Consider the following 14577-nt stretch of genomic DNA (forward strand, 5'->3'; position numbering starts at 1 on the left):
TTTGACACTTTCTGGAAGAGGGGAGACGGGCATCCCAGGGCCTGCCACAGACAGGCTGGGGACCTGGGACCAGGTAGGAGGCTGCTGGGAGTCTGTACCTTGAACACAGTAACCTTCAAGGGCTTCTCCAGCTAGCGGAGCTCATCTTACATTGGCCCAACCAGGACCCCTGCCCCCAAAGGAGAGTGGGCCAAGAGGTGGCTTGTTCCGTTGTCATGGCCCCAGGCATGCATTCTCACGCCTGTCTTCTCACTTGATGGCCTGGGCTCTGTTGCAAGAACAGTCAAGCTTGGGGCGCCTGGGTGGCTCAGTGGGTTGAAGCCTCTGCCTTCTGCTCGGGTCATGATCCCAGGATCCTGGGATCGAGCCCCACATGGGGCTCTCTGCTCGGCGGAGAGCCTGCTTCCCCCTCTCTCTGCCTTCCTCTCTGCCTACTTGTGATCGCTCTGTCAAATAAATAAATAAATAAGTCTTAAAAAAAAAAAAAAAAACCCAAAAAAAAAAAACCAGTCAAGCTTGCCACTCGTGGTCGTGCGGTGGACGAGCAAGTGGTGGCTTCTGACCCTGTGCTCTCCCCCCAGGGCTCCATACAGCAGCTCACCATCCACCCTGACTCCGGGATCCCTGAGGAGCTGTGTGAGTCTGAAGAGTCCTCGGTGAGCCCCCATCCCCCACCGCCCCCCACCCCCAGCCTCTGGTCAGCCAGGGAGGGCTGGACGCCCAGGCAATTCCTCTCCCTCAACGTCACCGAGTCTCTAAAATCCCTCAACTTGTCAAGCGCTGCCTCAAGTCCTATTTTGGGCTTTTTGGCTTTATTTTTTTTACAAGCTTCAGCCATCTCTTTTGTGGTGGAGGGGGTGGGGGGTTGGGGGAGGGTTGCCTTTCTTCTAAGGTGTTAGGTTCTCCGGTGGCTGTGGCAGTCTGTGGCCTGGTTTCCAGACTTCCTGCCAAGAAAGGGTGTCAGGATTCTAAAATCGAAGTTAAAACTCTAAGACATGAGTGTAAATTCCTATAAAAATGAGCCTAAATTTAGCTTTTATGCTTGGCAAATGAATCCGTTCCTAAGTTGGGGATGGAGTGGTAGGCAGGGAAAAAGATGGGTCCTTCCATGCCCCCTTCCCTTCTGCCTCCCTCCCTTCCCACAGGATCTACTGAGTCCCTGCTAGGTGACAGTCCTGGGGGATGCTGGAAATATCGAGATACGCTGGCAGCTGTCTCCGTCCTCAAGCTGCTCATGCCACTTCCGTGCCCAGAGGCAGTGACAGAACCGCGGGGTGACCTACGTGGTCCTCAAACCCAAGCTCTCTGGGTTGGGTGGGGGGCACGAAGGTGAAAGAAGAGGGACCAGAGTAGGCAAGGGAGGAGCTGATACCTGACCAATGACAAGCAAGTATCTGCCGGATGAGAAAGAAAAGGCGTTTCAGGCAGAAGCCTCAGCTTGATACAAAAAGAAGCGAGCACAGCGTGCCATATTCCTGGAACCTCTGTTTCTCTTTGGGGGGTGTCAACCCCAAAGCAAAGCAAAAGTTGATTTCATTCATTTAGAAAAAAATGCTGCCCATTTAGTGGGGAAACCCTTCAGAGGTGGAATTTGGCTCTGTAAGAATGTTGGCTCTCCCCAAGGCCATGATCCTGGCCTGACATTCCTGTGAAGCTGGGAGAAGGGAGCCCGTACGTATATGCATTCCCTTCTCTCTGCGTTGCTGTTAGTACTGGAAAAGTAGAAGCTGCCCGAGAGTCCAAGAATAGGGTATTCATTACAAAATGATGGCCCTCAGGCTCCTTGGCTGACATCAGGCGGTTCATTATGAAGACAAGGTAGCAATAGGAAGACATTCTCCAAATGTCATGGTTCTCCAGCGTAACATTCGTGTGACAGCCATGGAAATGAGAGTTCCTTTGGCAGAGGTTGAAGGGACCTGGACAAAATGATATTAGATAATATCATCTAATATCACAAAATGATATTAGATAATATCATCTAATATCACAAAATGATATTAGAGAAACTGTATATTGACTAGGTTTTTGTCTGCGTGAACAATAATATATGGTAGGAACAGTGAAAAGAATAGCAACTATATATGTGCTCGCTCTCAATTCCTCTCTCTGTCCATCTCTTTCTCTCTTTCTCTCTCTCTCTCTCTCTCTCTCTCACACACACACACACACACACGTACACATGCACAGTTTCTCCAAAGGAGTGACCGTCTGTGACTTGCCCTCTGCTGCTATCATTTGTCTCCACACAGGCGTCAGGAGAGGCCAGCGGGCTTCAGGACACAGAGGGAGTCGCTGAGATCTTGGAAGCAGTCACCTACACTCAAGTCCCGGTGAGTACTCAAGCTGCACCGTACCTTCTCTGCCAGCTCTTAGGGGCCCAGAGTCAATGGAGTGTGCCCAGGCCTGACATCTCTCTTCTCAGATCTGTGGCTTCAATTGTGGGCTTACCTGGGAAAGAGGGAAAGTCTTGGCCCAGGGTATTTGGCCACAGCCCCAGTGCCCTGGAATGTCCGTATCTCTTGGCCACCATGTGCCATGGCCACAAGAGTACTGTCCAAAGGCAAACGTTGTGCTCTTGTGCCTCCCGGCTCTGTGAGCTTAGGTCGCATACTCAGCTTCTCTGGGCCTCTGCGCCTCTTCCATAAAATGCTATTCAGAGTCCCATCTCGAGGATGTGTTAGGAGGGTCAGAGGAAGCAGTGCAGGGTCAGGGCCTGGCGTCAGGCACAAGGGAAGTGGCCCTAAATGGTGGCTGGAATCACATTTGTTCCGGGCTCTGGGCTCTGAGAAAGAAAGCAGGGTCTCCTCTCTTGGGACATGCAGAACCTTCCCAGGAGCTCCCTTCTGCTCCCATGGGAAAGGCACCGTCCTCGCAGTGACTGGGGCCTCCTCCCTCCTGGGAATGTACTCTGTGGCCCAGACGAGGAAGTGGTTTTGAAAGTACTGAGTCAGACGGTGGGGGCAGCAGGAGCCTATTTTAATGAAAACAGCCAGCAGGGTCTGAGTCATTGAACACAGAAGCCCAGAAATCTCCTCGACTGGGCTGGCACATTCTACAGACTCATCTCTGATAAAAGAAAGCACGGGAATAACGCAGAGGCTATAGATTATAGACTTTTGGTGACAGAGATTTGGGTGGGGCAGAATGGAACTGTAGTCCCGTAGTGCAGGGGATGGCACGTAAAGTTCTCCTCTTTCTGTCCAGAGGTATATGGGAGACTGCCCTTTGTACAGATGGGCAGACTGAGGCCCAGACAGGGGATGAGACTGCCCCTTGGGTGCCTGGGCAGAGCTGAGGGTAGAGCATGGGCCCCCTTTGCCCCATCCAGTTCTCAGGCCGCAGCCCTGTGCTTCTGGCCCGGGCGGTGTTTTCAAGTTTCATCCCTAGGACTACAGCCAGCTCTAGGGCAGCAAGGGCAGAGGAAGCAAGGGTCCGAGGTGGCCTGCTCAGTGATGGTGATGGTGGCTGCTCTGGGCAAAGTTGTAACCCTGTGTACCACAGCTCTGCCCCCCACCCTACCACTGGTGTGTCCAGGGCACCTGCAGCAGGGCACAGAGCGGTGGTCCCTTGGGTCTTCTAGCCTGATGCTGTCCCCCAGTGCACCAGGTCACAGCGAGGCTTGAGTTCAGCTTGGGCAGGGATGCCAGTAACACATGGCGGCCTTGCGAGAGGGGCAGATAAGGGGAGTGAGGTTTGAGAGCATAAGATGATCATGGTGGCAGGAATGGGTCAGGGAGTACTCTCTGGTGGAGGAGGCATTGACGCTGGGCACTCTGGACAGGGGTGAGAGAAGGGAGGGGATGGAAGAGGCCCAGAATTTCTCTGCCTGCTGTGGGCCTGGTGCTTCTGTATATGTGACTTGATTTAATTCTTCCAACCAGCTTGCACGGGGGGTTGGTGGAGGGGAGGTGGTGACAGAAGCTCAGGGAGCAGAGTCAGGCAGCCGTGATGTCAGGACCTCAGACCTCCAGGGCAGGGCAGGTGCGCAAACATGCTGCAGCTGAGAGGAGGTAAGAAACATCCCTCCAGGATCTGAAGAAAAGTCAGCTGAGGGCCTCAGTGGCCCCTGCCCGCCTCCCCCCACGCAACACTTTCCTTCCTAGACTTCCTAGCCTCACTGTCCTCAGTGGTGCTGAGATAACTGGGGCGTATGAGAGTCCCTCTGGGTGTGGTTCAGCTCCGCCCCTTTCTGGTCCTTGACCATGAGTCTATCACTTCCCCCACCTCCACTGAGATGTAGCAGACCTCCCCTGCAGCTGCTGCCCCAGGAAACGGGCAGCGCTCGGCACATGGCAGCACACGGCAGCCTTTGGCGTGTGGTGGTGGGTGTCGCCCTTGACTGACAAGTTTATTGTGCTAGAGTGCCCTGTCCTCTTGGGGCCCCCTCCTGCCCCCTGCTTCCAGGTTGGCTGGTGACTGGGGGTGCTGGGCATGCCGAGCTGCTGTGGTTGCCCTTAGTCCTCAACAGAATTCTATCTGGGCGGTGGGTCCCAGAGCTAACGGGTGTGTTCCTGGGATTGGAGTCCTGTTCCTCCTGGCAAGGGTCCTGCAGAGTGTCTGTTCGCTCCCTTTGCTGTTTGCTGGGGGGTGCTTTTCCATTCATTCCTCAGAGAAGGCCCTGAGGCACAGAGGAGGGGAAACCTTTGTCCCCAGGGCTGCCCAGCCCAGAGGTGGAGAGCTAGGTCTCTAGCTCGGCACTAGGGCTCTGTCAGTGGCATCACCATCTCTGGAAGGGCTCCGTGGCTCCCCTTTGTGGCCACCCCTCCAGGACAGGGAGTTTCCTTCTTCTCACAGACTCTCCCCTCCCATCTCTGTCTGGCTTCTCTTGGAATGAATCTCACTTCCCTGTCCTCACCCCTTCCAGCCTGCCACCCTGCAAGACACAAGCCATGAGCAGCAAACTGAATCATGGGCTGTCTGAGTAGTGAGGGACTTAAAAAGCCAGCCTTCCTCACCTCTTTCCCCATTTAGGGCAGGAGTCCCTGCTACCCCATGCTTCCCCCTAAGTCAGCTTCTCTTGACAATCCTTTCCATTTCTGGATAGTTCTATCATGCTGAGTTAGAATTAATGCCCTATGGTTCTGAGCCCTGGCTGTGCATCAGAACTGCGTGTGTGTCTGGGCGGGTGGTGGTGGGGCAGTGGTAGGGGGACACTTGCTTCCTGGCTGCATACCTGGACATTCAGATTCAGGGGGTCTGGAGTGAGGTTCAAGGGACTGTACTTATGAAAGCTCTGCTGGTGATTCTGATCCACAGCCAGACCTCTGCTCTAGCCACACCTAAATGCCCAGTTTTCCCAGGCTCTGTAATCTTTGTAACCCCTTTGTCCAGGCCTTGGTCCCGGCCATCCGTCTGCTTGGAGGGCCCTGCCCACACCCCTTCCCCCAACCTGGCCAATTCCTAACTTCCCCTTCAGGATCCAGTCCCCAGCCCCTTGTCGGAGCCTTCCTCCCGTACTCAACTCTCCCCTCTGCCCTCACACGCCACATTCAGCCACACCATGTCTGAGTCTGGGTCTCCCCACAGTCCAACAATGAGAGAGTAGACACTCTGTCTTTTTTCCCCATTTCTGTATCCCTGGGGGTCGGCTGAGGACCTGGAGCACAAATGGGCCTCCGGAAATACACGTGGAATGAACAACTGTGTTTGCAAATGCCAGAGAGGCTCAGCCAATCTCTATGCTTTTAACACAAAGTCTTGAGACTCGACAGTCCCATTTTGTCATCAGCCACACAGGTTCCGCGTCCACATGAACCCCTGAAAACCAGCAGACACCTGTTGGACACAGGACCCCTGGCCCGAACCAGGGGCCAGATTCATGCTCTGCCTTGAACAGGGGTCTGTAGCAAATGCCTCACAAGTTTGACAAAGGAAGGTTTCGGCAGACAGGCTGGATAAGGCAGTCACCTTTAATACCGATCCCCAAAGAAAAGCATTAGTGAGGAGTTGTTCTTTCTCAAAAATTTGAAATTCCAGTGATGTGAATAATAGCTACCATATGTGGGTTCATACTATGGGCCCGGCTCTGTCCTGAACACCTTCACAAGCTTTCTACCCTGTGAGCAGGCACCATTGTCCCATTTTACAAAGAGGAAGGTTACACGACTTGCCCAACAAAATGTAGCCAGTAAGCGGAGTGCAGAGATTGGACCTAAATTTGATCGTAAGAACTGAACCATTGAATCCCAGGTTATGGTGCCCGTAAGAATCCCCTTTGTTCTAATGGACCAGAGACTTACTCTTTGTATACTAGATTCTGACATAAAGGAAATAATCTTGTTATTAGTCAGGATAGTCAAGTCGTGCTGCCGTAACAAATCAGCTCTAAAAATCTCAGTGTCTGGGTGGTTTCCTGTTCAGACCACAGGGCCAACGCTGGTCCCTTCCATTCACCACCCGCAGCTCCTTGAGCTCAGGAAGGGATGAGACTGTGAACATCCCCAAGCCCTGGGCTTAGGAGCTGCTCCCTGATCCTGGGTCGAGGGATGGTGTCATGACCTTTGTGCCCCACCCCCCATCAGGATTTTTGCTGTGATCTTGAAGCCGTGCTGTGTTTCCAACTGTTGGGGGGATTTTGTCTATTCATTTTTCTCTACTTGGTAAAGTTCATTAAGACATTGACTGCTTTTGGAAAAGCTGCCCAGATCCTGAAGTTTCTTTGGAAGGAACTCACCCCCCTCTTCTATTTCGCAGGCGCGCAGTACGCATCTGGCCTTGGATTTATATGGTTTTTACTGAGGACACCGGGGTTCCTCTGTTTACTCGTTCATTCCCTCATCTAAGAGATCTCTATTGATCACGTCCTCTGCGCTGGCCTGGGATGCAGGGTCCTTGTGCTTGAATGTCAGCCGAGATGAGCCAAGTATTACTGTAAACAGAACAGAATTTCATGACCCCTAGTATGCACCTTGCTAAGGTCCTGGGAGGTTTACCGATAGCCTACGTATGTAACAGGCAGGCCCAGGCATTTTTTCTGGGTTTGTTCAGTGGGTCGTGGACGTTTTATTTCCTCCAGTGAAAATCCCTACCATTTATCCTGCTTTCCTCCCAAGTGAATCCTTTTGGGTCTCGTTTTTCCTCTCTTCAGTCTAAAGAAGCAGAAGTGGAGCCCATAAACACACCTCCAACTCCATCGCCTCCTTCTGATGATGCCGAACTTTCTGGTGAGCCTGTACCTGAGGGGACTCCGGAAACCACCAACTTGAGCATCACCGAGCACAGCGGCCTGGAGCAAGGCAAGTCCCCACTGCGCCTTCACCCACGGCGGTCTTTCATGAGGTGATGCCTGTGTGCTCAGCCTGCGCGACGTATGCCCCCTAGAGCCTCTCATGGAACCTTCCCCTCGGTCCTTCAAGGAAGGAACTAGAACCATCCTCATTTTATAGATAAGATGAGGAAATCAACTCAGAAAAGTTAGGTGACCTAACTGGGGCTCTTTGGCTTGTAAAGGGCAGACCTGCATTTGAACTTGGATATTTGAACTTTTTTTTAAGAGTTTATTTATTTATTTGAGAGAGAGACTGTGGATGTGTCTGTGTGCTAGAGTAGGGGAGGGACAGAGGCAGAGGGAGAAGCAGGGAGCCCTGTGCGGGGCTGGATCCCAGGACCCTGAGATCATGACCTGAGCCAAAGGCAGAGGCTGAACCCATTGAGCCACCCAGGAGCCCCTGGTACTTGAGCTTTTAACCCCCAGACTCTGGAAGGGCTTGAGTTCCAACAGAAAAGCTTGTAGTAATTTGCTGTTAATTAAATACCTGCTTTTCACCAAGTGCTCACATACTTCATCTCCAATCCTGGCAGTCCATGTCCTGGTTGGGGTTATTGGCCAATATTTTATGGGTGGAAAAATGGATGCTTGAAAATGTAAGTGAGAAGCCCACAGTCACACAGCTACTGAGTGGTGGGATGGACCTCATGCCCAGGCCCGACTCCAGAATGCCCACCCTTCTCAGCTTTGGCCACAAACTCCTGACTCTCAGAGGATAGGATCAGGTCCTCTGAACTCCTGTGGGGCCCACAGTGGAAACTGGTGGCTGGAGAGGGGCAGGCAGGTATCCACAAGTCAGTAGCAGGCCCTGGGGGTGCTCTGGCCTCCTGTGTCCCCATCCAGCGCTCTCACCCCTGACCCTTGTCCCTCAACGTGTGCGGAGGACACTGGTCAAAACCCAAGATCAGCTGTGACCCCCAGGCAGCGGCGTGACATGTGTCCAAGGCTGAGAGGGATCTGCACTTCCTGCCCTTTATCAGAGGCATATTGGCTTCGGACTGAGATTACTGCCCGCGCCAGAGCACCAACGTGCAGGGCAGAAGGCACAGATAGAAACCCGCTCTGCCCATGGGAAAGATTGGCTGGGCAAGCTGCCTTTCATGCATGTGTACGGCCTTGATATTGATGATGCAGGAGATGTAAGGACCCAGGGACGGACTCGTGCGAAACACCACAAGGAAAGCACATTTCAGAACTCTGTGTGCTGCAACCCTAACTTTGAGTATATTATTTATATCTATTTATATATAGCCGTGTGCATGTGTGTATGTGTGTGTGTGTGTGTGAGAGAGAGAGAGAGAGAGGGAGAGAGTAATAGACAACAAAATGTTCTAAGTAGTTATCTGGGTGGTAGGATTTTGGCTGGCTTTTCTGTCTTTACCTCTGGTTTAACAAGCCTTCTGTAATCCTGTGTATCATTCTTCTTCTCACTTCTGCCATCAGTAAATGCACATTATTTTAACAACTAAATTGGGAAGTCTCTGGGAGAGAGAAGGTATACAGGACTGAGGAGGAAAAAATTTGTATCATCGTTTAATACCGTCACGGAGTTGGGGTGTTGCCGGGGAAGACTGGGAACAGCAGCCAGCTTGGACAGAATCCCTGCTCAGCTACCTATTTGCTCTCGGGCCTGGGGAACATTGCTTAATATTTCCAAAATTCAGATCTTTTCTTTTTTTTTTTTTTTTTTTTTTTTAGATTTTATTTATTTATTTGGAGAGAGAGCGTGGGGGCAGGGGAGAGGGAGAGGCAGGCTCCCTGCTGAGCAGGGAGCCCAATGTGGGGCTGATCCCAGGACCCTGGGATCATGACCTGAGCTGAAGGCAGATGCTTAATGGACTGAGCCACCCAGGTGCCCCAAGCTTCAGAGTCTTTACCTGCCCTCTGGGAGTGTTCACGATCTCTGCCTCCCAGGTAGTTTAGAGGGTTGAGCGCAGCCAGGGATGTGCAAGTGGTTTATGGATTGTGAATGCCGTTGTCCTGGGTGGAATTAGGATCTCTGAGGAGGGTCACGGAGCCGGCAGAGGCTACAGGGCCAGGCTGGAGGCTCTCCTGGACTCGGGGGTGAGTGCCGAGGAGGTGGGAGCCAATGCAGACAGAGACACGGATCCAGGCACTGGCTCTTCCGTTCCCCGGCATCAGCCGGACTCCGTTACTGTCTGAGAAACAGCAGAGCTTGCTGAAGCGTTCCTGTTCTTCCTGTCGGATTGACAGCCCAGATGGTGAGGAGGAAAGGGCCTGAACCCTGAGCCCTGTCTCCATCTGGGGAAAGCTACCTAGTAGTTTCATTCCAAGCTTTCCTGACACCATCTTGGCCCAGGGCACCCCTCCCTCCACGCTCCAGTTAACATCCTCCAAGGAGTGGAGACTCAAGAGGTTTGGGGTCTGGCCTTCTGTTTGCATGGCACCCCCTGGTGGCCAGGTTCGGGAGGACAAGAGAGAGCAGGGATGCCTGCCGGCATTGGCCGGGTGGGGGACCCTTCAGCACCTTCCTCTGCCCACACTGTTCTCACCCTGGGACATGTGTGCGTACAGCATGCATGGACCTGCCTGACAGGAGGACAGGCTGACCTGGCTTCAGGGCCCCTTCTAGTCACTTACTTTCTGTGGGATCCTGTTCCTCCTCAGCAAAATGGGGTTAATCATAATAAGGTGCTAATGTGTACATCAGGGCAGCACACACATGCCCTGGAGTGATAGGGAGGAGCCTGGAAACGTGCAATCCCTGTCCTGGCTCTGCTCCTCCAGATGTCAGGTGGTGGGAAGGTCCTTGTGGGTAGGACAAGTGGGCAAGCAGGAGGATTAAATGGGGTACTGCATGGGATATGCTTAGCATGGGACCCAGCCCATGACCGGTGTACATTCATATTAGTATAATTTCTTTTTCTTTGCTTTAGGACTCCACTTATTTTAAGGTTTTTTAAATTTTTAAATAAAAATTTTAAAAGATTTTATTTATGTGACAGAGACACAGAGAGAAGGAACACAATCAGGAGGAGTGGGAGAGGGAGAAGCAGGCCCCCTGCTGAGCAGGGAGCCCAATGCAGGGCTCGATCCCAGGACCCTGGGATCATAACCTGAGCCGAAGGCAGACATTTAACCAACTGAGCCACCCAGGAGCCCCTCCACTTGTTTTTTAAATTGCAAAGAAATACGTGCTACTGGTAACAGTTCAAGCAATGCAGAGTTGTATGAACCCTCCAAAATAGTAGTTGCGTTACCTGTCCTCCGGAGGAAACCAGTGTTTAGCCTTTTGGGTTAGCCAACATTGTGTGGATTATCTGCACACATATATGTTTCTATATATTACATGTGTTATTTAATAATCGTACTAATTATATAATGATAATTTTATATATATATATATGTATATATGTATATATGTGTATATATATATATATATATATATATATGATGATAAAACTTGGATACTCACAGGACGCCTGGGTGGCTCAGTCAGTTAAGCATCTACCTTCAGCTCAGGTCATGATCCCGGGGTCCTGGGATCGGGCTCCCTACGCAGCGGGGAGCCTGCTTTTCCCTCTCCCAGCCCCCTGCTCATGCTCTCCCTCGCTATCTCTCTCTCTCTCATAAATAATAAAAAATAAAATCTTAAAAAAAAAACACGTACACTCACATAGTTTTTTTCCTTTTACACACGGAACCACGCTGACCGTGAACATTTATGAATGGCTAATGAAATTGCTAACTCTATTGAGGGACAGTTCTCAGTGCTTTTTTTTGTGTTCATTCATTGAATCCTTGTAGCACATAACCTTCCAAACACCCTTGTAAAATAGGAATTATCCTTCCCAATTTATGGATGAGGAACCTGAGGCCCCCGCTGAATGACTCGCCACAGGTCACATTCCTAGTAAGCGGCAAAGCTGGGTTCCCATCTGCAGGTGGTGCTGGAGCTGATGGAAGCATGGTGTGATACTGCCCTTCAACGTCGGTTTTTCTGCAACTTGGGTTTTTTCCCCTCTTAATCCTATATTATGGACATCTTTTCAAGTTAATAGGTAAAGCGATGCTTCATTCTTTTCCAAGGTTACAAAATACAGTCATCAATTACAGAATGCCTGTTTCCGTAGGGTCTGGTGAGGTCCTGAATGACACGCTGGAGGGAGTTCATACTATGGACAGTGCCCCCGTTACGGACGGTGCCCCCGTTACGGATGGTGCCCCCATCACGGACGGTGCCCCCGGTACAGACGTTGGTTCGGGGGGTGGAGCCTTCATTCATGTCACTGAAGAGGTGAGTGAGTGGTATATTTCATTTGCCAAATCGGTAGTCAATTTGTTTGCTCATTGCAGACTTGATGGGAACTTGTATGGGGCATGGTAAAGAATCAAGGGGGGTTTTGCTGAACATCCTTGTACGGAGGAGAGTAGACCACACACCAGGTCAGGGGGAGGAGATGCAGCACAAGCTGGTCCTCACACCTTCCCCAGGGGATGGGTGCCGGGTCTTCCCCACGGTAACCACCTCCCTCCTGCTCATCTGTGAAGGAACACAGCCTTTTCCTTTGGAGCCCCTTTTAGACAGAACCAGATTGATTGCACACGTGCGTGTCCACTCCATTGTTGGGTAATTGGCTTTTATACCCGCAAAGCCAATTTTTTAAAATGTTAGACACAGTAAAGTACAAAATTAAAGCAAATGTCTTCTTTTCACAACAACCTCTGCTAAAATCCCACAGGTTCAGCTCATTCTTTCTGTTATCGTGGGATGGAACTCAGACACTTATGCTCTCCCAGATGCCACCTGATAATAACCTATTTTCACAGCTTTTTCCAAAGTCTAGTCTGGCATAATATCAAAATTCAGCCCCTTTGTCTCTCAGCTTCCAAGGAACACATATCCAGCTCACAAATGGTTTGTAGTGGGGAGAAGGGAGGAGAAGGTCCCCCACACCGATGATTGTCTCCAAAGGCATTCTTTACCTTTTCCTCTATAGCCTGAAGGCAGGTGGCAGCTAACCTTGATAGAACTGATTTCCTTTCTTGTGTCTTAGTACATCCCACACAAGTGGTCTGGTCCCTCCTTCTAGCATGTGAAGTGTACTTAATTGTACAATGAATTAATTGTTCTTAATTATACTTTAGTGTAAGGCCTTTGGGACTTCAGCTCAATTTGAAGCAGAGTCTCATTTTAAAATCTGTGACACCACCTTCTCTTTTTTTGTGGGGCGGTGGGGATTAATGCAAGGATTAATGTTGTAGGGAAAAAGGTTCTGTGGTCAAACACATTTGGGAAATACTGCACTTTATATCCTCCTTATGATCGTCCCCTTATAAATCCTGCAGCAAGGAAATCTACCTTTGATCAGCTTCGCGGTTTTAGTATCCAAAAGAGCTACTTTTTGTGAAACAAAACAAAATAAAATGACCCCCGCACCCTCCAAATTTAAAAGAAAAAAAAAAACCTTTGGAAACTGAGATATAACATAGGTTGATGCCACTCGCAGCCAAACTGCTGTATCCCTTTCATGCATCAGCTGTGTAGCATTTCCCAAGGAAACTGAGTCACAGGGAGAGATGAATCATGGGGGGTCAGTCTGGAGAAGCCTGGGGAGGTCATTGTTGTTGCCTGCATCTCTCTGAATCTCTGAATTGAAAAACAAGGCTTTCAACTTGTTTCTATGGCTCCTGGATGGGCACCTGGGGGAGGTCACAGGGACACAGATGTGTCTAGACAGAAGTGTCTGGAGCTGGAGCAGGGTGATCCAGGAGACAGGGATCTCCCGGTCACGGGGCATGTGCAAACAGATGCTTGGAATCAAACAGGAGATCCATTTGCCTTACAGTCTCTCCTGTCCCCGGCATTCTGGGATTCTGGGACTGTCGTGGTGTGGGGGTGACGTCACAGATAAGAAAGCGCTGTGAGAGAAGGAAGCTACGGAAACACAAGCTGACGGAGAGGGGTGTGAGCAGTCTGATCCATCCAGCCACAGGCACACTGGTCAGAGCCACGGGCTCAGTGACATGGTCCCTCACGATGCTTTTGTTTCAGAGTGTGCGTGCTGAGGAAGGTTTGGCAGCCACAGCAGCGGTTGGGGAGGCCGAGCTGCCCCCCAGCCCCTCTGGGGAAGCAGAGGCCAGCAGTGTGCCCACCGGGGGGCCAGCCCTGTCCTTGTCCACTGAAGACACAGGGGAAGGGGTCACTCTGGTGAGTAGCTCAGAGCTTATGCCATTTCTGGGGGAGGGCGGCCATCTCAGGTGGGAGCGGTCACTGGTCTTCCTTCTCAGTCTGCAGAATGCAGAGTGGGGGCCTTGTGGGATCCAGTCTGAGTGGACACCGATTTGGAGACTGAGGGTTCTGCTGCATCAGTCAGCAGCTGTTTGTGGACAGATGTGTTATGCTGGGCACAGGCAAATAGGATAGGCCAGTTCCTGGGGACAGAGCTCTAAGAGGTACAATAGGAGAAGCACCGAAAGGGGCCCAGAACCCAGACTTGGGGGTCCTGGAAGCCTTCTTAGGGAAAGGATGCCAAAGGCAAGACTACGGGGATGCCTGGAAGGAGCCCAGCAGGTGGCAGGCCAGTAGGAGCAGAGGCCTGGAGGCATCAACAGGAACATGCAAGGGGCATGTGTGAGCAAGAGGGGCAGGGAATGTGGCCAGAGAGGCCCCTGAGACCTGGGGAGCCACGAGTTGGAGCTGGAGTGTGTTCAGAAGTGGTGAGTCACTGAAGGGCTAGTGGCCTCGTCAGAGTAGGGCTTAGAAAGTGGAGAAAGGGTGGGAGAAGCAAGCCTGGAGGCCAGGCCTGGGACCGGAGGCTGTCATGGTCCGGGCAACAGGTGGTTTGTGTTGCTCTGGGTTTGGTCAGTGATGTCATGTCCCGCCACGAGTCTCCGTGAGTAAGGGCTTGTAAGGCACCCGGTGGATCTGCCCCCGTGATGGCTGGTGCCTGTGGGGAGGGCAGGGTTAGGCACGCAGGAGGTGTCGAAGGAGAGTGAGACGAGCAAGCTGTCAGTGAGGGCAGCCAAGTCCTCTAACAAGAAAGAAGGCTGGGCGTTGCGAGTCCCAGGTTTTGTCCCAGCACCACGACTGGGGCATTGGTGACAGCCCTCCTTCTGGGAGGAGCAGAAGGGAGAAGGCAAGGACGGCGGTGCGCGGCACCAAGGGTGACAGCGAGGGACGGAGTGAACCACGTAGGTGGCCTGTTGACCCAGGGCTCATGCCTCGAGTGGTATGCAAGGCGTGGGTTTCTGTGTGGGTGCCGTGTTCAGGGCGTTAGCATGAGGTGAGGTCTGGGAGCTGCAGGTGCCTTGAGGGCCAGGAAGTGCCAGCAAGCAGGCACTCA

The 14577-nt window shown here is 51.8% G+C and overlaps 1 protein-coding gene across 2 annotated transcripts in view; it reads left to right on the forward strand.

Moving 5' to 3' along the window:
* The window catches only part of COL15A1 (collagen type XV alpha 1 chain), a 101804-nt gene that overhangs the window by 37503 nt on the left and 49724 nt on the right, over positions 1–14577 (forward strand). For both annotated transcript variants that reach the window (XM_032860696.1, XM_032860695.1), the window contains 5 exons: positions 582–656; positions 2253–2333; positions 7091–7238; positions 11365–11528; positions 13287–13442. In XM_032860696.1, the coding sequence (XP_032716587.1) occupies positions 582–656; positions 2253–2333; positions 7091–7238; positions 11365–11528; positions 13287–13442 (624 nt within the window). The remainder of the gene's footprint in view (positions 1–581; positions 657–2252; positions 2334–7090; positions 7239–11364; positions 11529–13286; positions 13443–14577) is intronic.

Source organism: Lontra canadensis, unplaced genomic scaffold, assembly GCF_010015895.1.
Source record: "Lontra canadensis isolate GAN:19392208 unplaced genomic scaffold, GSC_riverotter_1.0 scaffold19, whole genome shotgun sequence".
Lineage (NCBI taxonomy): Eukaryota > Metazoa > Chordata > Mammalia > Carnivora > Mustelidae > Lontra > Lontra canadensis.